At 48.3% G+C, this 27,795-nt stretch overlaps 1 protein-coding gene across 2 annotated transcripts; it reads left to right on the forward strand.

Moving 5' to 3' along the window:
• The first annotated feature begins 252 nt into the window (after positions 1-252).
• On the forward strand, positions 253-11,100 carry PPP1R3B (protein phosphatase 1 regulatory subunit 3B). 2 transcript variants are annotated; one of them, XM_045821460.1, is made up of 2 exons: positions 253-518; positions 6,421-11,100. In XM_045821460.1, the coding sequence occupies exons 1-2, from the start codon at positions 382-384 to the stop codon at positions 7,301-7,303; spliced, it is 1,020 nt and encodes a 339-aa protein (XP_045677416.1). In that variant the 5' UTR covers positions 253-381; the 3' UTR covers positions 7,304-11,100. The 2 variants fall into 2 exon arrangements, with proteins under 2 accessions (XP_045677416.1, XP_045677417.1); XM_045821461.1 differs by lacking the exon at positions 253-518 and adding an exon at positions 558-1,245.
• The last annotated feature ends 16,695 nt before the right edge of the window (positions 11,101-27,795 follow it).

Genomic DNA, 27,795 nt, shown 5'->3' on the forward strand with positions numbered 1-27,795 from the left:
CCTCTTGCTGTAATGGCATGCTCCTCTGTAGGAAAAGAGCCTCTGACCCCTGCAGCCTGTGCCCAGGCTTCTGATGAAACGGTGACCCACCGCCCTTCCCAGCCCCGGGAGTGCAGCCCTATCCCTCCTGCCGCTCCGCAGATCACGTGGAGGAGCGGTGCTCTCCTGGAGCGTGGCCTCGTGGCAATTGGTCCCCGCTCCGGTCCTGGGCACGCCCATTGGCTGCGGGGGGCGTTCACGTGAAAGGGGGTCTGGGATGGCATCCCGAGAAGGGAGAGGTGGCCAGAAAGTTAAAGGGAGCAGCAACGCGGCAGCTGGGAGCCCGAGTCCCAGGTGGCTGGGATCCGGGAGGGGGTGAGCCGTGTGCTTGTGTACGGACGTATGCGGCTGCCGGCGGAGGGCGCGGACCTGAGTCTCGGCTCCCGCAGCTGCAGTCGCTACGGCAGCTCCAGCCAATGTAGCACAGATGCGGCCGCAGGCTGGCGCCTCTGCACCTCCGGGCTTATGAGCTGTACCAGGTAAAGTCCTCCCCAGCCCTCGAGTCCGAGCGCAGGGCTGCAGACACCGCGCGGCGAGGGGTGCGCAGCGGAGACCCTGTTTGGTTCCTGCCGTCTACACTTTTTCCGTCCAACTTGAGGTTATACTCCTGGGTGGAACACTCTAGACAGATTTCGGGAAGCTGTTGCTTCCATGTGGAGCGTGCAATCCGGGGACGAGAGGCAGGATAGAACTTGGCCGTATCCACGTGTTACACCGAGGTGCGGTCCCCGCGGCACTGGGACTTCAGATACCCTTACCCTCTATTGTCCCTGGATTGGGTCGCCGGAGTTGGGCGGTGGGGTCTGGAGCACAAGAAAAAGCCGATTCGTCTCTCTCCGGACTCGGTTCCCCGTAAAACGCAAAGAAACACACTTGACAGTCTCTCTGGCCACCGAGGGAGATGAGACATAGAGCGCTGCGGTGGCCGAGGTCCGTGAAACCGAGTCACCTCTGGCCTCAGGTTCCCAGACTGCGGCTGTTATGGGGCGGCTGGGGAGAGGCGGCCGCGTGGGGACGCTCGCGCGGCGCGGCTCGGGCCAGGACTACCCCTCCACCCCGCCCTGGTGTAATAACTTGGGCTCCTCCTCCTCCGGGAACGCAGCGTAGTCCGGTGGCAGCCGCCCCTGCCACCTCCCTCTGAACTCTCCGACGAAGCAGATGAAGCAGCGAGCCAGCTGGGGAGGGGGCTGCCCCTTGGCCCCAAAGGTGGGTGCCCGACTGGGAAGAGGATTGTAGAAGGGCTTGGGGTGGTGGGTCAGAGGGTCTGGCTGGAATGACCAGTAGGATCTCCCAGCCTGGGTGTTCCACTCCTTTGAACACAGAGAAAGGTGTGTGGGAGGGACTCGCTGCAAAAGAGGGGGTAGAGGACCCAGAACCACATACTAGGAGATTGGGGTTCATCATGGCATCGTTTCCTAGAGAAAAGGAGGAAAATTGAGGAGAGGCTTGACTTGGGAACTTGGAGAGTTTCTAGAAGGTGATGGAGCCTGTGGTTTCTGTGGCCAGGCCTCCCTGGGAGAACCAGGGTCCAGGAGAAGAGAGCCCCAGGGCTTTGAACTGGGGTGCACAGGAGAGAGGAAATGGTTCACTGGGCAGGGTTGTCCAGGAGCCAGACCTGGAGGAAGCCTGCTGGAGGCCTTACCACAAAAGTGAAGCTGAGGTGTTTAGGGAAAGTTAGTGGGATGAGAAGAATCATCAGGCACTTTTGGCAACCACGCGTGTCAAAGCCAGAAGGGACCTCGGAGGAGGAAGCTGGAGCCCAGAGACTTTGAGTGACTCGGAGCAAGTGGCGCAGCTGGGCAGTGGCATGTCTAGGCCTGCACGCTGTTTCATGCGTGACATTTTTAGACGGCAGGGACTGTGCCATTTTAACTTATCCCCTTTCTGCACTGCACAGCCTCTTCCAGAGATATTCATCTCAGAGATGCTTTGGATGGTCTGACAAGATAGAGGAATCCAAGTGGCTTTTAAGGCTATGAATAAGGGCCCCATTGTCAGAGTACAAAGAGAAGGATGCCAGCTTTATTCATACTGTGCCAACCGGACCTTTTGGAAGGGGATAAAGGTGTCCTGAAGGGGTAGATGGCCAGGGTTTTAGAAAAATTATAGACAGCTGTGACTGCTTACCTAATGTAGTTTGGGTGTTCCAGGGGTGGGGTGGGGGAGCTTTGGTCCATCTTATTTGTCTGTCTTCACTTATCAAAGTGAAAGGCAATGGAGGGGGAAATACAGAAATATCTTGGTCTCAAGACAAAAAAAAAAAAAAAGACTTCCTATAAAAGGCATGGCCAGAAAGTCAGTCGGTCAGCTGACACTCTGAAGGTCGGGTGTATTTTCTCTGCAAGCCTATAGTTTTCATTAGAAAAGTCACCATGACATCTAGCCCCGGCCAGCTGTCTTCAGGTGGTGTGTTCTTTGTCATTAGTGGGACAGGGAAAACCTTTATGCAGAGCTATCTGTGCTCTCTGATTTTCCTGGGGTGTTGGGGTTCGCTAGCTTTTGACCAGGAGCACTGAAATCCACCCTCGGGCATGGCCCAGGCCCTCATCGGGCCAAAGTGAGCCCGGGTACCTATTTGGAAGCAAAGTTTTTGAGCATCCACTCTGGTCTGAGTAACAGCCTCTCATGCTCTCGTGGTCCTGTCCTGCCACGAACTGGCATCCAGGTCCTGTGTCACACTGGGTCAAATGTGCATCTTGTTCAGTTTTTACCTTGGGCCAGCCTCAGTGACTCACATTCCTTGGTCCCGGGACAGGCAAGGGCTGGATCAGCGGCGTGTCTGTCAGGAGGAGCCTGCGGTCCAGCAGGGTGCGTCCCGCACGGGGGCTGGTCTTTCTGTGCCATGTGAGCGTCACAATGCCTGTCCAGGTGCCTTCTGTCCAGGGACTCAGGAAACTAATACTGTGTTGCTGGGACTGCTTCTGGGTGATGGTCACCCCTGTCACAGTCCACGGGGGAATCCCTGAGCGGTGTGTCAGGAATGCCTACACCAGACTAGCACTTGCATGACCAAATCTTGGAGAATGTTTCAGTTAGCAAAACAGGAATCTACGTGTGAGGGTAGGCAGAGTGGGCAACGGTCAGATCCTATCTTAGATCCGATCTGATCTTAGATCCTATCCTATCGGCCGCAGGGGTGAATGTCCACACCTCCAGTTGTGGTGACGCTGAGAAAGTAAAGGGGTTCTGGGCAGAGTGGCTTGTGCAACGCCCCTGGGGCAGTAACCCTTGGGCCTACAGGTGGTTAACCTTGCTTTTGCCTTTCGTGGAAGAATGTTGCAAAACTGATGAGGCTCTAGAAAGTGCCAGTGAAATTGTTTAATTAGCTCTGGCTACAACTGGAGCCTCACCTCCTGACCCCCAGTTTCACTAGTTTGTACAGCATTGTGCTAAAAGGTTTCCCAGGCAAATTTCTACTTCTGGGTCCAAACAGTGTAACTTAACCAGATCTCCATTCTTCAACTGATTCCCTTGCTTTAGAACTGTTTCCACACTATCTCAAGAGCTTCCCAGCCTTTTGCTAATGAGCTGTTTTGATATTGTGCGGGAAAGCACATATGAGGCTGGCTGGCTGGGCAGAGGGAACTTGTAGCTGACCTTGTGCTGACTCAGGCAAGGAGGAAGCTGCTGAGGCCAAGGAGGAAGCCCCCTCCCTCCGTTCATACCCAGGTTGTCAAGGGTGGGCAGAGGGGGAGGGGCTGTGATACGAGGCCTTGCCCCCTGCTTGGTGTTTCATTCCTATTGAATAAAAAACAAACCAACAAAAACGACCTGTGTTGAAGTTACAGCTGAAGAGGTAATTCCAGGACATTCTAACAAAGTTTTGCAATGGACCAGGGAAAAAAAACTAAGTTCAAAGACTTCGTAAGTTTAGGGTTTTTTGGGATTCCTTTTTTTCATTGAACCTGTTGGTCAACACTCTTAAAAGCTATCTTGCACAACTCAGTGGGAACTCTCCTTTCCAGAACAGTCGCAGGGGGGTAAGAATGGAAATAGAAAGCAAATGGCCCTCATCGTTTTACTCATTTGACTTTGTTACAGAGGAAACAGTAAGACAGATACCCTTTAAAATGAATGTTTAGATAGCTACATTATGGCTATAAATTATTGTTTTATTTGTCTCTGAATGTGTATGTTTCTTTAGTTGGTCATCTCTAAGTGGTTCCTGCATCCTAGGGAAGCGCTGTAATTCTTTAGGGAAAATGGGGTCAAACTGTGATGTCTTTGTCCTTTGTCATGGTTTTCACTGTCTTTGGTTAATCAAAGTCAGAAGGTAAAAATGAGATTGTATTTATTGGACCTAACCAGTGGTCCCAGCTCTGAGCAACATTTTGGACAAAAGCTGCTGTCACTTCTCCTCAAAGACCCATCACCCTGCCGCCTCCACCGAGGGGTGGGAGCTCGGGGAGGCCTGAGAGGGAGCCCCCCAATGCAGCTCCACACACCCACCTCCTTGTCTTGGTGAGGGAGGAATGTCTGGGAACCGATCTGTTCCCGAGTCTGTGATTCCCAGACCAGAGATCCGAAACCTGGTTTCTTCACTGACTTCTCAATTAGCCCATTTTAACTGTCAAATCAGAACATAAATTTACCATAATAATTAGAAAGCTAAAAAATTGCCCAGCTTTAGTGAGGGAATTGTGTTGACTGGTTTTGGCAAATCTTGAAATATTTGAGGGTTGTGGGTTTAGATTCACTTTATTCTGATTAGGGGAGGGATATTATGTTAGAAAATGTAAGCAAGAAAACAGAAATTTCCTGAAATCACATCCACTGGATATTCTGACAGTGTTGAATGTATCTCTAGTCCTTTTTTTGTGAATATACATAATATACATACGATTTTTGCCCACGGACCTCGTCTCTATGTACATGTTTGTCCTTTCCATTTTTTACATTAACAATTTTCTTAATGCCATTCAAATCTTTCTCCAAATAATGGGTTGATATAAAATTTCATACCATGGATGTGGTACACTTGATTTAACCCAATACCTGTTATTGATCATTTTATTATTTTCTCACCCTTCCCCCCATAATGTTGTCATTGAATATTTTAGTGCATTAACCTCCATGCATTTTTTAAAAGATTTTATTTATTCATTCTCAGAGAGGGAAGGGAGGGAGAAAGAGAGAGAGAGAAACATCAATGTGCAGTTGCTGGGGGTCATGGCCTGCAACCCAGGCATGTGCCCTGACTGGGAATCAAACCTGCGACACTTTGGTTCGCAGCCCACACTCAATCCACCGAGCTACACCAGCCAGGGCCTCTCCATGCATTTTTAATTATTTCCTTAAGATAAGGACCTGAATGCACTATTAGAACCAAAAATGATAAGAATATTTAGAAAAGGTGTGCTAATTTGGATTAATACAGGTATTTATATCATCTTTTAAAATTCTTACCTAATTCAGTAGGTAAAAAGGGGCATTGTTTCCTAATCTAAATTTCTTAAAGTACTTACAAAGTTGGAAATTTTGCATATTTATGAGCCACTTTTAAATTTCTTCATGAATTTTCTACGCGTGCCTTCTTATTTTTGAATGTGAAATACTTGACTTTGTTATTGTTTTATAAGACTCTTTATATATGAAGGTACTAACCCTTCGCTGTCATGATTTTTATAGTATGTTTTCCAAGTGTGTCTTTAATCTTTCGATTCAAATTTTTTTCACTTAAGAAAAATACAGTATTCATAAGTCAGATTTAACCTAATCTTTAGAATGATTCTGTTTGCTGTTATTCTTATAGAGGCTATTTTCACTGTAGAAAAAAGCAAAAACTCACCTATATGAAAAGTTTAGAAGTACTAACTTGCTGTTTCTTTTAAAGAAAGGTATACTGGGTTATAAAAACCTACTGTACATTTAATGAAAGTAGGTTTGTGTCTGTCTTCACTATTGAAGTCCAGTGTTCTTCGAAATGGCTGGCCTATAGTAATCACTAATCAATATTTATGGAATGAATCCATTTCTTTTCATTTGATTAAAGCAGTATTTACCAAAGTATGTTCCTCAGAACAAGTATCCTGCTTGATGCTCCTTAGTCAGGGTTCCCTAGTCAGATAAGTTTGGTCAGTTCTGCAAATAGTATGCTCTGTTATTAATCCTCATAGCATGTCATTACAGAAAAAGTATCCTGACAGCAAAACCTATAAACTTAGCATTACAACCCATGGTTCCATACTTTTTTGTTCGTTTGTTTTAACCTTGGACCTCTTCCTCCCCACCCCCACTTCACACCCTTGATCTCCCGTGAAACCAAGGTCGGCTGGACCAGAGTGGAGTTAATGCTGAGCCGTCGCCCGTGGACAGAGAGGAAGGAAAGCACCATCGGTCTGATCTCATTGCTGTTTCTTTCTCTGCCCCTCTCTTTGCCAGGGTTCTCGCCTATCCCCCTGATCCGATGATGGCCGTGGACATCGAGTGCAGGTACGGCTGCATGGCCCCTTCCTTGCGCAGAGAGAGGTTCGCCTTCAAGATCTCGGCGAAGCCAAGCAAACCTCTGAGGCCTTGTATCCAGCTGAGCAGCAAGAATGAAGCCAGCGGAGTGATGGCCCCCACCATCCAGGAGAAAAAGGTGAAAAAGCGAGTGTCCTTTGCAGACAACCAGGGGCTGGCCCTGACAATGGTCAAAGTGTTCTCGGAATTTGATGACCCGTTAGATATTCCGTTCAACATCACCGAGCTCCTAGACAACATTGTGAGTCTGACGACAGCAGAGAGCGAGAGCTTTGTTTTGGATTTTCCTCAGCCTTCTGCAGATTACCTAGACTTCAGAAACCGGCTTCAGACCGACCACGTCTGCCTGGAGAACTGTGTCCTGAAGGACAAAGCCATCGCCGGCACAGTGAAGGTGCAGAACCTCGCGTTTGAGAAGACGGTGAAAATAAGGATGACCTTCGACACTTGGAAAAGCTTCACAGACTTTCCCTGCTGGTACGTGAAGGACACGTACTCTAGTTCAGACAGGGACACGTTCTCCTTCGACATCCGCTTGCCTGAGAAAATCCAGTCGTACGAAAGGATGGAGTTCGCCGTGTGTTACGAGTGCAATGGGCAGACGTACTGGGACAGCAACAAGGGCAAAAACTATCGGATCACGCGGGCGGAATTAAAATCCACGCAGGGGACAGCCGAGTTGCACAGTGGGCCAGATTTTGGAATATCCTTTGACCAGTTCGGAAGCCCTCGCTGTTCCTATGGCCTGTTTCCGGAGTGGCCTAGTTACCTAGGGTACGAAAAGCTAGGACCCTACTATTAGTGACTGCGAGTGCCAGAGGCTGGCCCAGCAGGTGCAGACAAGCCTAGCCGCCCTCACGGTGGGAGGAGAGGGAAGCCAAGAGAATAGCCGAACTGCCGTTAGGCACAGTTTTTGAAAAGAAAGGATCCTATGCAGTTTTTCCTTCAACCAGCAAGCCCAGCCCGGCCTAGATCACAGAACTGGCTTCGCGCTCAGAGGGGCTGCGGTGTGCTGGTCTGTTTGGCACCTGTGGCAGCCGCAGCATCTGGGCAGGATGCTGCCAGGAAGGGTCTGGACAGGAACCGGGCCTGCAGGCAGTGCTGGCGAGGCTGGAGCATGGTGGCTTCATAAGGACGGAACTCGGAGGGTGCCCGGGCTGGGTGGAGGAGCCACTGGGGAAAGTCAGTCACTTGAATGTCACTGCCCCCAGCCACCTTGTGGATCCTGGCTGTTCGTCTTTGGGTGTTCTCCACCCAGCCAGGCCCTTCCTGCCTGTTGCTGCTGTCCTGTGTCCATGGGCTCTGCATACTTTGTGCGCATTTTTGTGTGTGTGTGTTTTTCTTCAACAGTTTGTCTGATGTGCAGGAGAAGATAAGAAAGGCAAATCAGCCTGTCAGACCGGCACTTCCCCTTTCTGACCCAGCGTGACTGGCTCCTGGTCAGTGGCATAGACTGTGTCTGTGACAGCAGGACAGTCATGAGTGGGACACTTTCAGCTTCTCCTCTTGGCTTTTGGGGGAGCTTGCTAAGTACTCAGCCTTATCCTGAGTTGCCAGACGGCTCAACGACAGGGGTGCTTTAACTCGCTCGGCGGCTCCGCACGCGTCTCCTCGTTCACACGAGGACTTTCGATCACCTTTCCTGGAGAGTCGTCCTTTACGCTATGTTCAGGACCCTTGGACTTGCAGATCCACTAGCTCCCCAGAGCCCTCCGAAAATGTCTGCTTTTATTTTGACTGTGATTTACAATGTCCAGGACACTTTACGTGCACCCGGGGCTCTGACTTGGGTGTTCTTATTTATGGCATGTGAGTATGGTTATGTGAAGCGAGGAGGGGAGAAAAACCTCACTAAGTTCTCCTCCATCTTGCAAGTGTGAAACGTCGGACGTCGATTGTTCTTCAGCGCGTTGGACTAAGGGGTTAAACACCCGTCGGCTTTTACTGTTGTAAGGCTCCGAGACCTTGACTGTCAGAGGGCTCCCCAGACCCTGGGACTTTCCTTGGGCGGGACTGGCTTGTACCTGGGGTGGTTTACAATATTTTTACATGTGTATTTGTAGAAGGTGGAGGGAGGGTTCTGTTTTGTTTTTGTTTTTGGAGATTAAACAACACTCTCAGATTCCTTTTGCCTGATTTACTCAAGCGAGGTCTCCCTAAGGGAGGCCGGAGGCAGGCGCACAGCCCCGGGACTCTGGAAGCCGAGAGTCTCCTTCCTCTGGCACCCTCCAGGCCCCGGAGGAAGGACGTCCTGCTTCTGCATGGGTGAGTGTCAGGCAGGGACGGAGTGTCTGGCTTGGCTCCTGGAGTTTGGTGGTGGTTGTTTTTGTTTGTTTCTTTTATGAACTTTAAAATGTTATAACTTTTTAAGCGCTCTTTAAGTGGTGTTCGATGTAATGCTTCTTCCTAAAAATGGCTGTTACTAGTCTGCAATCTAGTGCTTTATTCTTCATTCCTCTGCCAGGTGGGCAGCCCTGAGGGATTCCACGATAATATAACTTATGGGAAAATCACATTCACCTTGTGCTGAAGTTGGGCAAAACTGATTTATCTCAGCGTATCTCACATCAAGCACACAGAGAGTACTTTGTGTTACAAATCTTGTTGATCAGAGCCATTAAGAGCGTAAATCTAAACTGAATGGAAGCAAACCTGGTTTCATATAGGTCGTGAATTGATTTTGTCTTGAGAAGTCCCCTCCCTCCCCCGCCCTCCCCTGCCCTGCCTGGACAGGTGTGAGCCGCACTTTCATGTTACCAGACTAGAGGTAATGAGATCATTCTGTGTGCCTGAGAAAAATGCCTCGAGTGACTTCTCTGCAGTTTTCAATAATACAGTGATCCTAAGACATTCCTGTGTCAAAATTTGAAATAGGGTGATTCAGCGATAAGCATCTCTTTTAAAACAGCTGTAAACCCTCCCTTCCCCTTCTTGAGTCCCAGGCCTCCCCTGGTTTTTGTTTTTTGTTTTGGGGGGTTTTTTTTTGCTGGCAGCTCTGGCTGCAAGCCCCCAACCAGCGCACCTGGGACCCTCTCCCACCAGGCAAGTCCTCGCCCGCTCGCTCGCAGAGACCCTGCTCCGACTGAAGAGTCTGGTGCCCGGCTCCCTGTCCGCGTCACCATTCAGTGAGCTTGGAGCCTCTGAAGGATACCAGCTCCTGTTTGCTAAGCAGGCTTTCTCCTTCTGTCCCCTTCTGTCCCTGACTGTCATCAGATGGCCTCAAGAGCTGCCTGAATGGAACCTCTCATTCCGTAGGTCTCCGTCTGCTCGCAGGTCTCCATGCTCCAGAGAAAGGCAGGTTTCCAAGCTGTAGACTTCCCTGCACCTGGCCTGTGGCTTGGGCCCTCACACAGCTCTTGGCTGTGATGACAAATGGCCCCCAGTCCTGGGGTCCTTCCTGAGTTGCCCCAGAGGGCCCAGCCTCCTGCAGCGGGGCTGGTGGTCCGGGAATGGGAAAGCAGCTCCATTTTTGTTTCTTATTTATTCCCCAAAATGCCTTGGGTTAGCGTTTGCAAATTAGGTGCAATAAATAAGCTGGACTATATAAAGATGTAATAAATAAGCGTTCAGTGTTTCTTGGAAGAGATGAAGCATTTGAGTGGGTTTCTTCCTCTCGCTCTTTTTTAGCATTCTTGGTATAGCATAGCTGGTGAGAAATAATGGAGTTACGTAGTTCTCCACAAATTAAAACAATTTCAGAATCAATGTAGAATTTCTTTTTTCTCTATGATTTAATTTTAATGGTGGCAAAACAAGACTCGATGTTTTTTAAAGCTGTAAATTTCGAACTGCTCAACGAATTTGTGGTTTTGATCTTTGCTTATAATTTGCTTTTGAAAAACAAGCATCACTTGTAGTCACTTGGATGTTAAATGGGTTGTATATGTGTTTTTAAGCCCAAAAAGGGATTGTTTGCTCACTTTTTAGAAATGCCCATTTTCTGGCTCTCAGTGGACAGGGAATGAAAGCCTTGGTTGTTTTTTTCATTTGTTCCCTCTTTTAAACCGCCCCCCCACGACTGGATGTGGTTCGCCGGAGCAGGCCTCGCGGCTCTTTGCTCCAGGAGGTCCCAATCTGCTTGTCTCTTCGGATGTGATCACTGACACTGCGGAGAAGTGAAACAAAGAATGGCATCTTACAGGGTCATCAGAAAACACTTAGGCAGCCACTTTCCCTCCCTGAAGTGGGACACAGCCCGGGTGGGACAGGGGGCTGTGGCTCTGGGCAGCTCCTCCTCCTCGGGGTCGGAAAGCACAGCAGCCCAGGCTGTGAAGCCAGGAACGTTTTTTACAGTTCTGTTTGTTATCAGTGCCCAGAGATTGCTGGGCCCAGGAGGACTCCCAGATGCCGCCATGACAACAGTCACTATGTGGTTTCACTTTGACTTCGATGTGAATGTAGAACTGAAAGCTCAGCTTCAGTGCACGCCTGCAAGTGCCTTGTCAAGGAATTTCCACATTTTAAAAAAATAAATATTTTTGTACACAATGCGAAAGAGGAAATGCACTTTAAAATCACAAGAATGGATGTATTTTGTGTGGTATAAGAGAGTGGTTTGTAACAAATGCAAAAATGTAATAAAGGTAGTAAAAAACAAAACTGAGATTGTCCTATTTTAAACTGCTTCTCTGCTGGGAGTCAGGTGCGGGGAGGGTGATTCTCCGTGCATTTCCGCAGACAGGACACAGGTTTGCAGAGGGACAGGGCACGGTCAACGGCCGAGCTGACGAGGCTGGAAGACACAGAGGAAGGGCTGGGGAATGGCTTTGCAACTTGTCACAGCAGCTGATTATAACTCAGAAAATACGTGCTGGGGCTGAAGCACAGGGGCCAGTGTTGTTCTGAATCCATTCTTTTAAAGGCATATTTTATTTTATTTTTACATTTGTTGGGGCGGCATTGGTTAATAAGATGAAACAGGTTTCAAGTGTACATTTCCATGATACACCGTCTGCATGTTGCACTGTGTGCCCACCACGCAAAGTCAGATCTTCTCCCACCCCCACGCCCTGACCCCCTTTACCCTTTACGGCCCTCCACTGCCCCCTCCCTCTGGTCACCACCCTACTGTTGCCTGTGCCCGAGTTTTCCTTTGTTCTTCTGGCTTGTTCATTCACTGCTTTCAGTTGTATATCCCCTATTCGATTGACATTGTTTGGTTCTTCACTTTTCTCTCCGGCCTGTTTCACTTAGCGTGGTGTTCCGAATCCATGTTTCACGATCTGAACACTTGTTCTTGAAGCGTATTTTCGGTTTGGTGTATTCAAAGGTGGGAACCCTGTAAATGCCACTGAGCGCTTTTAACCGCTTAGTCACCCTGTCACCAGCAAAACCAGCCCGCTCCCTAGAGGTCTCTCTTTCCATCGGTCCTCCGACACGCCCCCTGAAGAAGCTTTCCGGAGATGTTTTACTTCCCAGTTCAGAAGGGGGAGTGGAGGCAGAGGGGAGCTGCAGCCAGACGGCTCCCCTCGGGCAGGCCCGCCCCGAGCAAGGCGGCAGTGGCTCTGCCCCGGGAGGGGAGCGCGTGAAAGTTGCACCCCGAGCAAGCAGAGGCAAAAAGCGAGCTGCGTACGTAACTGCCTTTCCCGAGAATATCAGACTTCATAGAAATGGGAAGGGGGAAAGATTACACTTTTTAAAAATGAATGTCTGTGCTGAGATTCGGAATGGTTTTTATACTCCTACAATTCTGACTTGTGAGACAGACACCTCAGAGATGTCTGGAATAAAAAAGAAAGAAAGAAAGAAAGAAAAGAACACTTTCCCAGAGCCACGTGCCCAGAATCACAAACATCCAGCTCTCTGAACAATCCAGCTGAGTGTTTACTGGTGATCTGCCGTGTGCTAGGCAGTGCTAGGTGCTTTTCTACCCCCACCTGTACGAGACACTCGTGTTTTAGGTGAATCCTCTGGTGGCCATGAAAGCAGTGCGTTCTGCTGCCCAGTGGCATCACGAGTCCGAAAGCTTGGGTTCTGGCCTCGACCCTGCCGTCCCCCGTCAACGGCTGTACTGAAGGGGCCCTTAGTGTTTCCAGCGGGAATGAGAAACCAGGGTCTCTAGCCGGGCCCTGAGCACTTGGGAGAGTTGGCCAGCATATTCATCTTTAAAAGGTTTCTAAATATAAACTTGGAGAAAGCACCACGTACACTATTTGCATTCTTCATAAACTCACAGGAATGAAGAGCATTCCAGACAACAGCGTGGACGCGCTGAAACCGTCAGGGGTCGGGCTGGAAGGGATGTCGCGGCCCATTCGGTGGGTGAGGATGTGTAGGGCCTGAGTGCGTCTCCTAAAGTCACACTTAGGAGGGGCAGTGACAAAGCTGGAGAGGACCATGAGGGTCTTTCTTGCTTCTTCCAAGAACTGCACCCCCAAACTGGCCTCCATCTCAGAGAACCGAGACTTGAGGGTTGATTCTGGAAAGAAGACCCTCGTGATAGAGAAGCAACCCCAGGGGTGGGTGAACACATCCTTATAAATGGCAGGCACGCCCCCCCCCAAAGGCGTCCTCAGCACAGACGCAGACCGCCCACCCAAGGAAGCGGAGGCCCGACACCCAGAGGTTTAAACACGTAAATCTCTGAAACGGCTGACCGCTGATTCAAACCAATATTTTAAAAACATAGCATTGGACACACACACGCATACACACCTGCACACTGGCGTAAAAGTGGACATTAAGTAATTGGGGTATCTGAGGGCCTGAGGGGCAGCAGGCTGTCGTTGATGGCAGAGAGCCATCGAAGGGGCCTGTGGCTGCAGGGGCCGTCTGGGAGACGGGCAGGGCCGAGGCCTCGGGGTTGCCTGGCACGGGGACAGAAGCCCCGCTGGAGCGCAGGGGGCTCTGGCCTTCATCCCTCGCTGACCCTTGGTGAGGAGACAGAGAGGGCGGCTCCACTGAGGCCTTTGGTGATCACACAGGAGTCTCTGGTAGGTGACGTGTCTCTGCAAACGCTGATGTGCCTGCCAGCATCAGGTCCTCTGCGGGGCTTGAACTGCCAAAGGTAGGGTGAAGATACACAACACACTTTCAGAGCCAAAGACGTTCGTAATGACCCGGCATCTGGACCTTCTACCCAAAAATGCAACACCAGGTGGCTAGGTCAAGAGTCAGCAACCTTCATCTGTAAAGGGCCAGACGGTAACTATATCAGGCTTTTCAGGCCCGCATAGGGTCTCCTTCACATATTCTTCTTTAGACACGCAAAGGCCATTCTTAGCTGTGGGCCACACAAACCAGGCCAAGGGCCAGATTGGACCTGCCGCCTGGAGTTTGCTGACTCTGGCTGAAGAGTCTCATGGGAAGAGTCAGACTTCAGGGCCAACTTGCAGACCCTCAGCGGAGGCCTGGAGTCAACTCTGCAGTTTGTTTGTTTGTTTGTTTAAAGACCGTATAATTGATGGTCCTAACTGGGATGCTCTGAGAATCAATGGGGCGCTGTGAAGTGCTCTGGAGTGCTCGGGGTAAACGAGGAGCCTCCTGGGCAGACGGAACTGTGGGAGCCCCAGCCGCGCTCACCTCCTCCGGGCCTGGGGATCTTTCTCTGGGGAGCTCAGAGAGCCAGACCAGTCATGGGCCGGGATCAGTTCTGGCTGGATGGCGCCTTTTTTTGGATGGGTTAGAACGGAGTGGTAATTTTGTCTGTGGTTTCGATGTTTTTGTTGGTTAGCTTTTCTGTTTCCTAATTGTAGTGCTGATGGCCAAAAGCCCTCTGGGGACTCCAGTCAATTCACTCTTAAGGGTAGAAAGTTTAGAAGGAAAGGGGTTATTATTGGTCTGGGCTTATGTCCTACTACCTCTGCCCCTCCCCCCACCCCCCAACCCCTGTCCCCAACAAAGAGGGCATGGCAAGGCTCCCCGAGGAGCTGGTCACTGTAGGCACAGGCAAAAGCTGACTCGAGCACTAGTCCAAACCCCAGCCCCCAGAAAGAGCACTGAAGTGCGCCCAGGAATTTTGCCAAGTGCAGGGCCTCAGCCCATCTTTCCCTGGCCCAGCCAGTTCAAGACACCTTAAGCTTCCTGAGGGCTGTCCCTGTGATGTGGGCCCACGTGTTCTTCCTTTTCAGTTTTGTCACCCCCTCCTGCCGGCATCCACCCTTGCCCAGCGCTGGAGCAGGGCCTGTCGTGTGAGTGCTGTGGGCACTCGGAAAGGGTTTGATGACGCCCCCATATATCCAAGGGGAACTCTCAAACTCCAGAGGGTAGTTAAGCTTTCCAGGGTGGACCCCTCTTTTAGAGAAAGGGGAAGAGCACACATCACTACCTGCACTGCTGCAGCTGGGGAGAAAGAGACACTACTCACCATTCTCCTGGGCTCACTCCCAGGACCGCCTCGTTAACTCCCCCTCGGTGGACATCTGGGACCCATCTGAAGGTGGACTAGCCAGGTGACACTCGACTTCCCTTATTACCATATCATTTTATTAAAAATGGTTTAATTATTAAGTATTCACCATTGATCAGTTATCTACTGAAACAACACTGAAATAGCCCCCAAATATTTTTGTAAGTTCTTCTCGCACACTGCTTTGCACATCTGTCCAGGCAACTAAGCATTTGCTAATTTGGATTCTCCGGTCTCCAGTTGCTCTCCTCATCCATTGGTCAATCACCTTCCACCTTGGATCCTCATGCTTTATATTATTTATGTGTTATTATTGCATACACACACAGAGACTTTGCAAAGAAAAATTATTTCCTCTGCAAAAATCCCTCTCACGCTGGTTCCTTTCTCTGCTTTGAGATGGGACGTTCCAGGCCCAGGGTTCCTGCAGGTGAGGCCCTCTCTGTCCTCCCGGGGCAAAGGGCACTGTTGAAGGGGAACAGTCTGCAGCCGTGGCTGGAGCAACCCAGAGACACAAGGCGCTGGTCCTTCTACCCTGCATAGCAAGGCACACTCCTTGCCTGCTCAGACTCTCCACTGTCTTCCCCAGATGGGGACCCAGGGCTACCGTGTCTCCAACTGCAACCTCAGCGTTTTGGGCCAGCAAGCACAGACAGGAGCAGCTGGTAGCTTTCAAATGGTATACAAAGCATTGGAATCTGTTTTTAAACCAAATCTTACATAAAGTCAATTTTCATAATTAACAGAATAGGAGCTGCCCAAGGTGGACACCTCCAGCGGTAGGGAAGCGCAGCCACCCTCCCTCCGCAGACGCCTGGGGCACTTCCTGAGAACCCTGGGCTCCACACATCTGGGTGAGCACCTTCTCCTTACAGCTCAGAAGTCCACGGCTCCTGCTTTCCATACTAGTGAATGTAGTTCAAGGAAATCCTGTAACTAAAACAAAAGCCAGCTAACAATCAAAACCTCTCTGAGAGCAAAACACAACCACTGAACCCCGTATTATGCCAAAGGACTTTGGTTATGTTTGGGCTATGTTATCAAGAATAATTTTCATCTCCTCTCACAAACAAATCATCAGCTTGTTCACACAGAGCTACATTTGAATTGCTTGTTACTGTACATATGTATCTTACTTACATTTTCATATAAAAATTAAACTCCTGGACGAGGCAACTTCTATTCTGTACTAACAATATATTAAGCAAAATTGCTGAGAACTTTTCAGGGCAAGGTTATAATTGGGGCCAAGTACTCTGGGGAACAGAGAAAGAAAAAGACATGCCATTGTGACCAAGATATTTATACTCTCTCCAATGGTTATTTTAGTCTTTCTTCTCCCAAACTGTGCAATTTTTACTCCGTTTACTTGCATCAAACTAAGCCAGAGAGCCCTAATTTTTTTTAAATTAAACTTATTTTGAGACAAATGTAGATTCACATGCAATTTTAAGAAATAAAGTCCGTGAACTGTTTACCAAGATTCTCCAATGGTAACATCTGGCAAAACTGTCCTGCAGTGCCACACTTGGGTCACCAACACTGATGCAGGCAAGACACAGGCCATTTCTACCACCACAGAGGTCTCTCGTGTGGTCCTTCTACAGACACTCTGACTCCCCACCGCTCCCCCTCCCCCTCCCCACTCCACACCACCACCCCAGCCCTGGTCCCTGGCCTCTGGCAATGACTAATCTGTTCTCCATCTCTATGATTTTGTCATTTGGAGTATGTTATATAAACGGAATCATAAGGTATGTAATCTTTGGGGGATGGCTCTTTCCACTCAGCATAATTTCTTGGAGATTCATTCACATTGGTCTGTGTATCGAATGCATACTTTTTATTGCTGAGATCATTCCAGTGAGTAGATGTTTTGCAGTTTGTTCAAAAATTACTGTACTGAAGAGGACTTGAGTTGTTTCTAGTTCAAGGCTACTGCAGATAAAGCTGTCATAAACATTCACGGATCAGTGTTCATGTTAAAATATTTTTTCATTTTCTGGAGCAAGGGCCCACAAGTGTGACTGCGGTCACCTGGCACTCCCATTCCATGTGCGGTTTTGTAAGAAACTGCCACGCTGTTTTCCAGGGTGGCTGCCCCACTTTACACCTCTGGTGAGGAACCTGATTTCTCCACGGCCTTGTCAGCCTTGGGTGGTGTTGCTACTGTTTATTGTAGCAATGCTGGTAGGTGTGCAGTGGTATCTCACTGTGGTTTTAATGTGCATGGCCCTAACAGCTGATTAGGTTGAATACCTTTTCTCGTGCTTTTTGCCTTCTCTGTATATTCTATGGAGAAACGTCTTTATGTCTTTTGACATTTTCTAACTGAATTGTCTGGGAAGTTTTTTTACCTGTTGAGTTTTGTAAGTTCTTTATACAGGGTCAAGTACAATAATGCCCCTTTTTTATTGCCAAATCTTTTATTATAAAATCATAGGTATGTAATGCTGTAACATAACAATATCACACTCAAACACACCATGACATTTTAGGTGAGATGTTCAAATTAAAAGTATAAATTATGACACCCGTATTATTACCCCACCAGTCACGCTAACACAGGCCTTCCTTCCACCAGACCCTGTGTATTCTAGATGCAAGTCGTTTGTCAGATGTGTAGTTTGAAAATAAGTTTCTCTTAATCTATCGCTTTTCTTTTTGTTCTTGTCACATGGACTTTCTCAGAGCAAAAGTTTTAACTTTTTATTAGTTTTTCTTTTTATGGGATCATGTTTGTGGGGTCAAGTCCACGAATTCTTTGCCTAGCCCTAGATCTCAAAGACTTGGCCCTATGTTGTCCTCTAAAGTTTTATACTTTCATATTTTAAATTTCAATATATGATTCATTTTGAATTAATTTTTTATAGAAAGTAGGAAGTTTAGGTCAAGTTTCCTTCCTCTTCCCCTGTGGGTATCCACTGTTTCAGCACCATTTGCTGCAGAGTCTGACTTCCCTCCTTCGAATTGTTTTCACATCTTTGGCAAAGTGCAGCTGGCATGTTTGCGTGGTTTGATTTTGGGTTCCCTATTCTGCCCCATTGATGTGTGCATCTCTCCCTCTGCCGATGCCACGCGGTCTGGATTGCAGTGGCCATACAGTCAGACCTTGGCAGGTAGAGTGTTTCTTCCTACTTCATTCTCCTTTTTCACAATTGCTGTAGCTATTCTAGGGACGGTCTTTTCATCTAAATTTTAGAGGAACCTACAGCACTGACTGTAAGTGGTGTTCTGCTGTGCTTCCTGTAATTGCAAACACACACCTCCACACACACAGAAAGAGCATTTTGGATGTTAGTGTCCAGCGCGTGGTCTTTCTAGGGTTGTCATGGGCTACACTTTCACTCTCAATTTTCCTTGTCACTCTACTTTCCTTGTGCCACGTGGCCACAAAGCTCTGCATTTCATTAGACCCAAGTGAAACAATTGTAGAGCCACAGACCATTAAGAGACCAGGAAGTCCATGCTCCAACTTCACAGATGCCGACAACCAGGCCCAGAGAGGTTAGGAGACTTGCTGAAAGTTAAACAGAGAGTTTGTGCCAGTAGATGGCCCACAATGAGGGTCCTGACTACAGTCTGGTGCTGGGGGTCTTCCCACTCAACCTTGAACTTGAAGTAGCACAGCTCAGCAGTAGGGTCATTTGCCCACCTAGATCAAGGTCATTCTTGCATCAGCTTCTGCCAGGTTTTAAATCAGAGGCAAGGGGAGAGGCCAGGAGGAATGGAGGGAGAGAAAGTAAAATAGAAAACGACTTTACTTCTGCTGCTGCCCCTTTAACCACTTCAGAAGGTTACAGCTTTCCGTCCTGTCAAAAGCGTGAAAAAAGGAGGCAACTAGAACACAGTGGGGAAAGAGACACGAGTCCTCACCGGGTGTTAGGGTTAATGGTCTAGCAGGAAAGGAGAATCAACTACTAATCAGCCACTAATTGCAAGTCACCGTGGGTGATTACCTAAGGCCCCTACCCTGCCCCTTGCCCTCAAGGAGTTTACCATCAGCCTGGCAGAGCTGGCAAATGCTTGTTGCCCAAGTGACAGGAAATATGAGCTCATAATTAGGTAACAGTCATCTCTGACTGTGGAAACATTGTACTTTTTCTGATGCTCATTTCAACAGAGAGCGAAGAGTATAGCCTTCTGGTGAGAACCAATGAAAAATCGTTTGTTTTTGCTCCCTCTTTCATTAGGCGTGCTGCATGTCTAGACCAGCTGAAGAGCATTCTGCTGAGTCCACAATGGTGCAAGCAGTGCTGACAGCCATGTCCCTGCTCGTGTAGCCTGGCCCGGATGCGCTGCAGGACGCACAAGTGCCTCCCTCCTCCCACCCTCCTGGCCATAATTACGGTCCTGGGGGAGACTCGGGGACACAGAAGACCCTTTAGTGTCAATATCCAAACCACACTGGTGGGTGGGCTGTCTTATAGGTTAAATCCCAAAGCTGTATCAGCGAGCAAAGGAGCAACCATTGCCGATAATCCTGATTTAGCCTTTGCTTACTGTTTCTTCTAATTAAGAAACAAAAGTTTGGCATCCTCTTGCAACTTTCTGGTTCAGGCTGACAGTCATCGGGAAGGCACAAGAGGGGGTGAGAGGGCCGGAGCAAGGGTGACTCTGGAGCAAGGTGGCAGGGGCAGCTGGTGACAGCTAGCAGTGACGGCCTATGCGAGGATAAGGTCAGGGCAGAGCAAAGAGGCAGCCTCATGCAGTTGGGAGGATGGCTGCCTACAGGGCGCTGAGCAAATAGGCATACCGAGGATAAGGGGACAGGAGATATAAAAGTATCCGTGCACCCATACATATGTGTATGTATGTGAATATGCAGGGGTGAAAACAAACATACTTCCTAGCTCTGAGAAGCCCTGGGGAAGCAACATCCCAGGAGCAAAGGGCACATACGCTGAACATGCAGATCTGGGCTTCGAACTTTCACTTCCCATGAAAAGGAGACAAGGCTTCCTAGGGAGCCGGCCGGCTCAGGGCTGGGCAGGGAACGCACACGATGAGCCGTGGGAACAGCTCATTGTGGAGGAAATGCCCCTAGAACGGCGGGCACGCATCAGAAGTTCACAGAAGCCACTTTCACAGGGATCCTACTGTCAAAATCTGGGTCAAATTGAGCATCAAAATAATTAATGACAACAGTGGATTGTAACCCACTGAGTACTAGATTACAATGAGTAATAACTCATTTGTTTACGAACAAATGAATTTAAAGACGGGAAATGAGAAATTTTCTCTTTGCTATAGAATGCCAACTACTAAATGTGTAAGAAATGAGCCTATTAGAAAATTACCTTCAGGCAAACATACATCATCATCGTAATAAATTCAGGCAAGAACATCAATGGGTGCTAAAACCAGTTGGTGAAAGTGGAATGAGTGATGGGAAATCCGTGATACATATTAATTACAAAAGAAAAAAGTAACTTTATAGTAGAGAAATGGGCCAGACACTATCCTAATCAAGTGATCGAAGTTGCTATTGGGACAAAGTGACATCAGGGGCCACCAAATATGTTGCAGTGAGAACACAAAATCACTTTGATGGCATTCCGCTCAAAGTGCATAGCCTTGGGCTCACCACGAGGAGGCACAGGACAAACTCAAGTTGAGGGTCATTCTACAAAATGTAGTCTTTATAAAAGTCAAGGGCACAAAACTCATTCTAGAGAGACTGGAACATGGGACTGAGAACTGAAGTCTTTGCTAGCAAGCCTATCCAAGCTAAAACTTAAAAAGGGTATGGCTGAAAACTATACAGTTCTATATACTTGGTTCTATTCTCGCAACTTTTCTGTAAGTCTGTACTTGCTTCAGAATGTATTTTGTTCAAAATTAAGATAGATTACTAATTGGAGATTGGAAGGGTGGCATGGGTGACAGTCATATGCATGTTGATGCTTCTCAAAGTGCCTCCTGTGGACAGACGTCAGCCTGCGGACAGACATTAGCCTGCAGACAGATGTTGGGCTGCAGATCTAACATTCTGCACCAGGAGAAGGAGCTTGCGCCATACTCTCTGTCCACCACCTCCCCAAACACGCTGTGCTTCCGCTGACTGTTTTTTTCTTAAACCCCGAATTTCTTTATGAGGGAAGTAGTATATTGATTGCTTTCTGGACCAAGCCTCTCATGTCATCAGAGAGCGACACTTAGGAGTGGCACTGGTGTAAATCACAATGAAACCTGGATTGAAACTTCATAAAGGAGACTGTTAAACTGGAGTTCTCTCCTGTGAGCATTGCAGTTAAAAATAGTCACTGTCCTATGGTGTCAGATGTCTGGTTCAGAACATACTCCTCGATGCATTTTGGGTGAGAGCAATCAGCACCAATTGGACCTCGCACAGGTGCGGGCCCAGGAATCTCATGGGCTTTGTCTGACCAGGATGTTTTCCATCTCTTGGCATCTCTAAGTCCTCAAAGGAGGGAACACCCCTTCACACTCCCATAGTCCATCATTGACTCGCCACCGAATGAACAATGGTCAAACTCTTGCAGTGGAGAGGAAAAAATACTAAGTAAAGAAACCTGTTTAAGCAAATTAGTGAAGGCGAAAAGTTGCATGCAACTTTAAGACCTCCCTCGTACCTAAAAAAGCTGTTCCTGACAGATGCCACACTTAGTATTTATGTCTAGCAAACTGGAAAATACACATCTGTACTTGATTTCTTTTTAAATCCTCAGCTAAGGATATGTTTATTGATTTTAGAGAGACAGGAAAGGAGACATTGATCATACACACCCAGACTAGGGATCAAACCTGCAGCCTAGGCATGTGCCCTGACCGGGGATCGAACCCACAACCTTCTGGTGCATGGGACAGCACTCCAACCAACTGAGCCACAGCGCTGACCAGGGTTGCACTGGATTTTAAAAGTCCTTGGTCATCTATTAATAATTCTCTCGTATGAACAGAAATCTTTGTTGGCATGTTCCTCTCACGTGATTGCAGACATTCTTCCTGCTGGTTTTACATTTTTCCCTTTTGGTTAATTCTACTTGCTAATTTTGACCTGGTATAAACCTTTTTTTTTCCTTTTTAAACTTCTTGTGTTTATGCATCAACCCATACTGCTCTGCTTCTGTTGCCAAGAACATGTGTTGCCAAGGTAAACAAGATCACTTGATTGGAACATCGTGGCTCAGAGTGGCAGGGACTTCAGGATCCAGGAGCTTGGAGGTTGTGCAACAAGCTGGGTCACATGGCCTTTTGAGCCATTCAAGTACAGCCAGTGGGAGGAACAGTCAAAGAATCAGCAGGATCCTTGGTGCCAGCCCAGCATTGTCAGCAATTGCTGCATATCCAGGAAGAACATAAACACCACCACCATGAGCCAGGGAATCGATTGTCCTTGCTGCACCAACCCTTCTGTAGCACCTGCAGGTGACACAAAACGTGGAGCTATCTGCCCAGTTCTGGCTGTTTCCTTCTAGCTGGCGTTGTTTGTCCCAGGTCTCCAGAAACCGTCTCATCAACACTGCTACGCTTGAAAATGTGAGCAGCACACACGGGAACAGAGCCCTGGAGGGGGCAGGGAGGGTTTTCAGAGGTCAGCAGGAACCCTGAAAAACAGATCATGTTGCCACAAACGTGGTGGCTGCCAGGCCAGTCAGAGCCCTGGGGATGGAGCTCTACTGAGGTACCATTTCATTTCCAAACTTGAACATCAGTAAGTGTCCTCTGCCTTCCCCCACAGCCACACTGCCCGCGGCCCGCTGACTCACCGTCCTTCCACCAATGCCACGTCGCGTGGTGGTCCCCATGTGTCCCACACCATTTCCCACCTCTGGGCTCAGCTCCGAAATTCCTCCTGCCCTTTTGACTAAAGGCCCAGTACTTGTCTTGGAAGAGACACTCGGGCATGGTTGTTGAACTGAGCCACTGAGACCTCAGGCCCCCTTTCTTTATGTGGACTAGACCAGCGGCTAGTGTTGACTGGTTGGCTGTTCTTTAAGGCTTGTTCTTGGTTCACTTCCCATAAATGTCAGATCTGGCATATCTCAGAAACATGTTATGCCCATCTCAGAGATACAGATGCTGATCAGAATTTTAACCTGAAGAAGACAACTTTTGCATTAGCTTAACCAACAGCACACACGATATAACCTCTACAGATACCTCCAGTCATAAGTGGAATTGTCTCGTCCAGACTGAAACATACCCGAGGTGTGACTCTGTCTGTCCCTGTGTTAACAAAGCACTCATTCTCAAGGCTCTTTGTTGCTATGGTAATTTTCTCGACTTCACCGTGAGTGAGGATTCTAAGGCCCTGTCATTCCCCATCATTAAGACACCCCTATAATTCTCCATCCAGATGAGAATACTTCTGAAGGTCAGAAGGATTAATATGAATAATGACTCCAACACACCATGTATAAATAGGACAATTCTTGGGGAATTAGAACATATTGTCCCGTGTGGGGCTTCCCACATAAACAGGCCCTCAACAACCATTTCCTGACTGAGTGTACCTCAGTTTTCTTCTCCCCAGTTTCAGTGTAATATCCTTAAAAGCAAAGATGATGTTTAATGCTTCATCTAGATTATTCATAACATTGGATATATAATAGCTGCTCACAACAACCTGTTAATTGACTCATGGTAAGAGGTTCTTCCCAAGTGAAAATTCCCTATGGGTAGCTGGGAACATAAGAATAGAACTTTGCTGAGAAGTTTAGGCTAGAACATTTGGGTGGGTCACCAGCATAGAGGAGATAGTGTTAGCTAGGACTAAAAGCTCTCCCAAAATAGTATAGATACCAAAGAAAACTCGAGTCAGTGATGAGACATGAAATGCTTCCACAGGGGGGTAAAATCCTCCTGTCTACGTGATAGAGGTCATGGACATTTACTAATCTTAGAACAGTACTTAATAAAGTGTGAGAGGGAGGAGGGGAGGAACTTGGAACTTATTTTATTTAAGGAAAAAAGTGAGAAAATGAATAATTTTAGGCAACACCAGCTTTGATAATGATGATTGAACACAAAAATAGTAAAAAGAGACTCACACTGTTGACACGAGAAAAAGCCTTGGACCGCCTATGACTCATGTGGCTTCCTTTTACAGAGAGGAAGCAAAGGCACGGAGAAGCTAGATGGCATCAGTGCCCTGCTGCCCTTCTGAGAAATTCTTGCAAGGGGAGTTTGATGGCATTGACCTGCCCATTGCTTGTTACTTCAACAGACCTGGGGAAACTTAAATCTTCATTCATAAGGCATGAATATTCGCCATGTGAGACAAGCAAGTGAAAACTTTTCAAAAGTTTTGCCAAGATAAGGGACTTCCCTTCTGGTTTGGTGACTCTAACCCCCGCCAGGTCTAGGTTAGCAAATTGCATCTGTCCCTGGAAGCAGCAGGAGCATGAAGAGGGAGGGGGCACCCAGAAGTCCGGCGCAGCAGCGCTGCATCTGGCCCCCGTGAGAGCAATCCCGACCCCCGCTACCTTCGGCCCTCAGACTGTGGAATGTCAGCATCTGATGCAGATACTCCCCGCAAAACTGGAAAGTCTAGTCTCAGAGTACACTGAGGACACAAACTGATGACAGAGCAGAAAGCTCGGTTTCAATCCTGTTAGTTTTAGCAGTGACAGAAATGTCACCCTTGTAAGGTCACTTTATGTTATACCAAGACTCTCCTAGTATTTCAAGGGTCGTCAGAGTCACAACATTGTGAGAGTCAACATCCTGGCATCTATCATCACACCTGCATCACCCACTTCCCACAGTTCCACAGGGCGTCTGAAGAAAAGGACAGTGCATGCTAACTGCCTACCCAAGCCATTTCTGGCACGGTCAGAGCCCCAGGCCTCCGCCGGCGGCAGCCCAAGTTGCTGTTCTCAAAAAGAATGTTCTAGCACACTGAGCCTGCACCTTACCTCCTTCTACTCCTGTCTTTTCTTTTGCAAACAGGATGGTTTTTCTGGCATGATGATGATGATTATTTTTTAAAGGACGATTATGTAAGGGAGGGGAGAGGTGGACCTTAGAGATTCCAAGAACTAACAAGACTCTGGTGCCAGGAAGGCATTTTAATCAGGACTTTAATGCCTTCATTTACTTAATGAAAACTTGTAGATTGATGAATTCCTCAGAGAACAGGTCCCTCGCCCAGCCTGCCGTGCCGCGAGCCTGGGGCTGTGCGTGGTGATGAAAGTGCAGCTGCGGAGCCTGAGCTCCACAAAGAAGTGAGAGCTGTAAACACGCCTCCCTCCGACCCTGCACTGGGGAAGCAGGGAGATTCTTCCTGTAGGTGAAAAGGGTTCATCGGCCGGCACAAGACAGATGACCATGGCACCCTGAAGTCTGCTCCCTTTGTAGGAATTAGAGCCCTAGAGGCAAAAACGGACCCACCCAGGATCAAGGCACTCCTGAGGAACAGTCAACGGTGCTGACCGGAACTGGCCGGACCCAGGGAGGACAGCCCTTAGATGGTGTCCAAGATTGAAGAACACCAAGTTAAGGAGGAAAGATCCTGGTTTTATCACTTGAGTTAGCTTATAGGAAGCTGTCTGGGGATTAAAAAACATCAATGATGGTGCTGTTAAATTCACGGTGTGCAACCAAAACTGGGCCAGGAGACTTCTTTTTAGTTTCTGGGCCCCGAAGATAAGCCTTAGAAGTAGGCTTGGAAAAGATCTCAGTGTCCATCTAGACTTACTGAAGAGCACGGAGGGGTAAAGAAAGGCACAGTGGCATGCCCAGCACCGCGCCAGGAGCTGGCCACAGCAAGGGCTGCAATCAGATGCCTCGATTCTTAGATGAAAGCCAGCTTTCTCCAGCTGCGGGGATTCCCGCCCCGGGCACTTGCAGGACCTGGATAGATACTCTCCCGATCTAGGGATCGGACAAGGGAATCAGGAAGGTAGATATTCTCGGCATGTGTTTACGTGACCATGAACTTTGCTGCCTTGTTTTGTTGACCGAGAAGGAGAGGTAAGACCCAATTGATCCTATGCTTATACGACAAGAGGCCTTACAGTCAGACAGACTCAGATTTCAGTCCTTCTTGCACACATACTCAGCTGTGCGACTGAGAGACGAATCACTTGCTCTCACTAATTCGGTAGCGTGATGAGGATAATGACTATACCTAATTTAAAGGTTTGGGGAAGGGCTAAATGAGATCATGTGTACGGAACATTTAGCACTGTGCCTTGTAAAGAATACATGAGCTGTCATTATTACTTTGGCTTCTGTTATATGTGAGTTGGCCATGGCCAATCAGCTCCCTTCAAAGTCACCTTGAAGGCTGCCCCACATCCAGGAGGACCCTCTTCTGTGCACCAGGGGCCGGTGTCCTGAGACGTGGTTTCCATGGGCCTTATAAACACTTTAGCAGAATAAACCTTAGCCTGGGTCAATCTCTCTCATTTAACACAGGCATAAGTACCCCTGTCTGCCTTCAAAAAGCTGAAAATACAGTTGGAAAAATAAGTCAGAAAGATTAAAAAAACCCTTCTAACAATATAAGGCGCAACTGAAGTTTTAAATAACCAGTGCAGATACAAAGCCACTGGGTAAGAGGGCATTTAAGAATGGGTAGCCCTTAAGAACAGAATGGGCTAAGGGATTCCAGGGACGTGTGTGCTGTGAGACAAGTTCAAAGATAATGATCTTGGCTTCCCAGGAAACAGGGAGGGTAGCAAGTGGACTGGCTGAAGGGGGGCTGCACATAACAATCCTGGCCCCCAGAGGAGCTGGGCAGATGTGACCTAGGGTTATTGCTGGCTATGTCTCTCACCATTCAGACCACAACACACACACTCGGATTAAAGCCGTGCAAACGGTGATCAGAGACTGCGGGCCAGGTGTGTCCTCCAGGAGGCGGGAGGAAGGAAGCAGAAATCCCCCCTCACCTCATTCAGGGAAGTTACAGGGTTTTTTTTTAATGCCAAGCAAAGCCCCCCAAATGGGTAAAAAGGCAAGGTTTCTGTGCTTGGTGTGACTGATTCCCCAGGCAGGGGAGGGCAGAGGGGCCTCTTCCTTCCGTGGGAAACAGGAGAGTGGATAAGGATTTAGTGCCAATTTAAGGAAATGAAAGAATGATGTGACCCTGCCCACCCTAGGGGGGAGCCTTCTCTGTATGGCCCCTCAGCACTTTTATACAGTCTCCGCCTCTCTACAAGGCACTTGCTTATCTAACCGCTTGGGGTTTTTGTTCTCATACTTTTGGAAAGGGTGCCTGGTTACCACTTGATCAGAGTGGAACTGCCCCCAAGTCACAGGCTGCTTCCTCTTCCCTTTTGGGTTCCCCTGGAGTGCAGGATTGGTAGAACCGCGAATAGGTGCACGGTTAATGCCTATGAGTGCATCTGGAGAGAGCTGTGTCCCCTGCAGCTTTTACTGCCCAGGCCTCCAGGTGTCAGCCCCCTGGGCGCCAGCTGCGATCCCCAGCTGTTCAACAAGGGTTCTCAAGGGGGTGTCCTGATAAACTGGCCCCTGCTGTGCTGTTTGGTGTCTAACTTGGAGGGAACAACTGATTTCTCCTATCTCACTACAGAAATTCCACGGTGCAAGGGAGGAGGCCTCTCCTTGAGCCAGACTCAGCTTTGTGTGAAAAGTACATAGCAGGTGCAGAGTATGTTATGGGCCAAAGCATTGGTATGTAAAAAAGAAAGAGGGAGAGAGAGAGAGGAAGAAAAGAAGAAAGGAAAGAAGGAAGGAAGGAAGGAAGGAAGGAAGGAAGGAAGGAAGGAAGGAAGGAAGGAAGGAAGGAAGGAAGGAAGGGAGGAAGGGAAAGGGAGGGAAAGGAAGAAAGAGAGAAGGAAAGAAAGAAAGAAAGAAAGAAAGAAAGAAAGAAAGAAAGAGAAACCACCATGCTAAGAAAGAACTAAGCAAAAAATATTCATTTAACTGTGCAACTTTCAAAAGAACATCTCTAACCCGTCATTGGAACACAGAAGCTACAAATAGTGTGTCTGCAGACACAAAACACTAAG

Source organism: Phyllostomus hastatus, unplaced genomic scaffold, assembly GCF_019186645.2.
Source record: "Phyllostomus hastatus isolate PE091 unplaced genomic scaffold, TTU_PhHast_1.1 phas_scaffold_46, whole genome shotgun sequence".
In the NCBI taxonomy this organism is placed as follows: domain Eukaryota; kingdom Metazoa; phylum Chordata; class Mammalia; order Chiroptera; family Phyllostomidae; genus Phyllostomus; species Phyllostomus hastatus.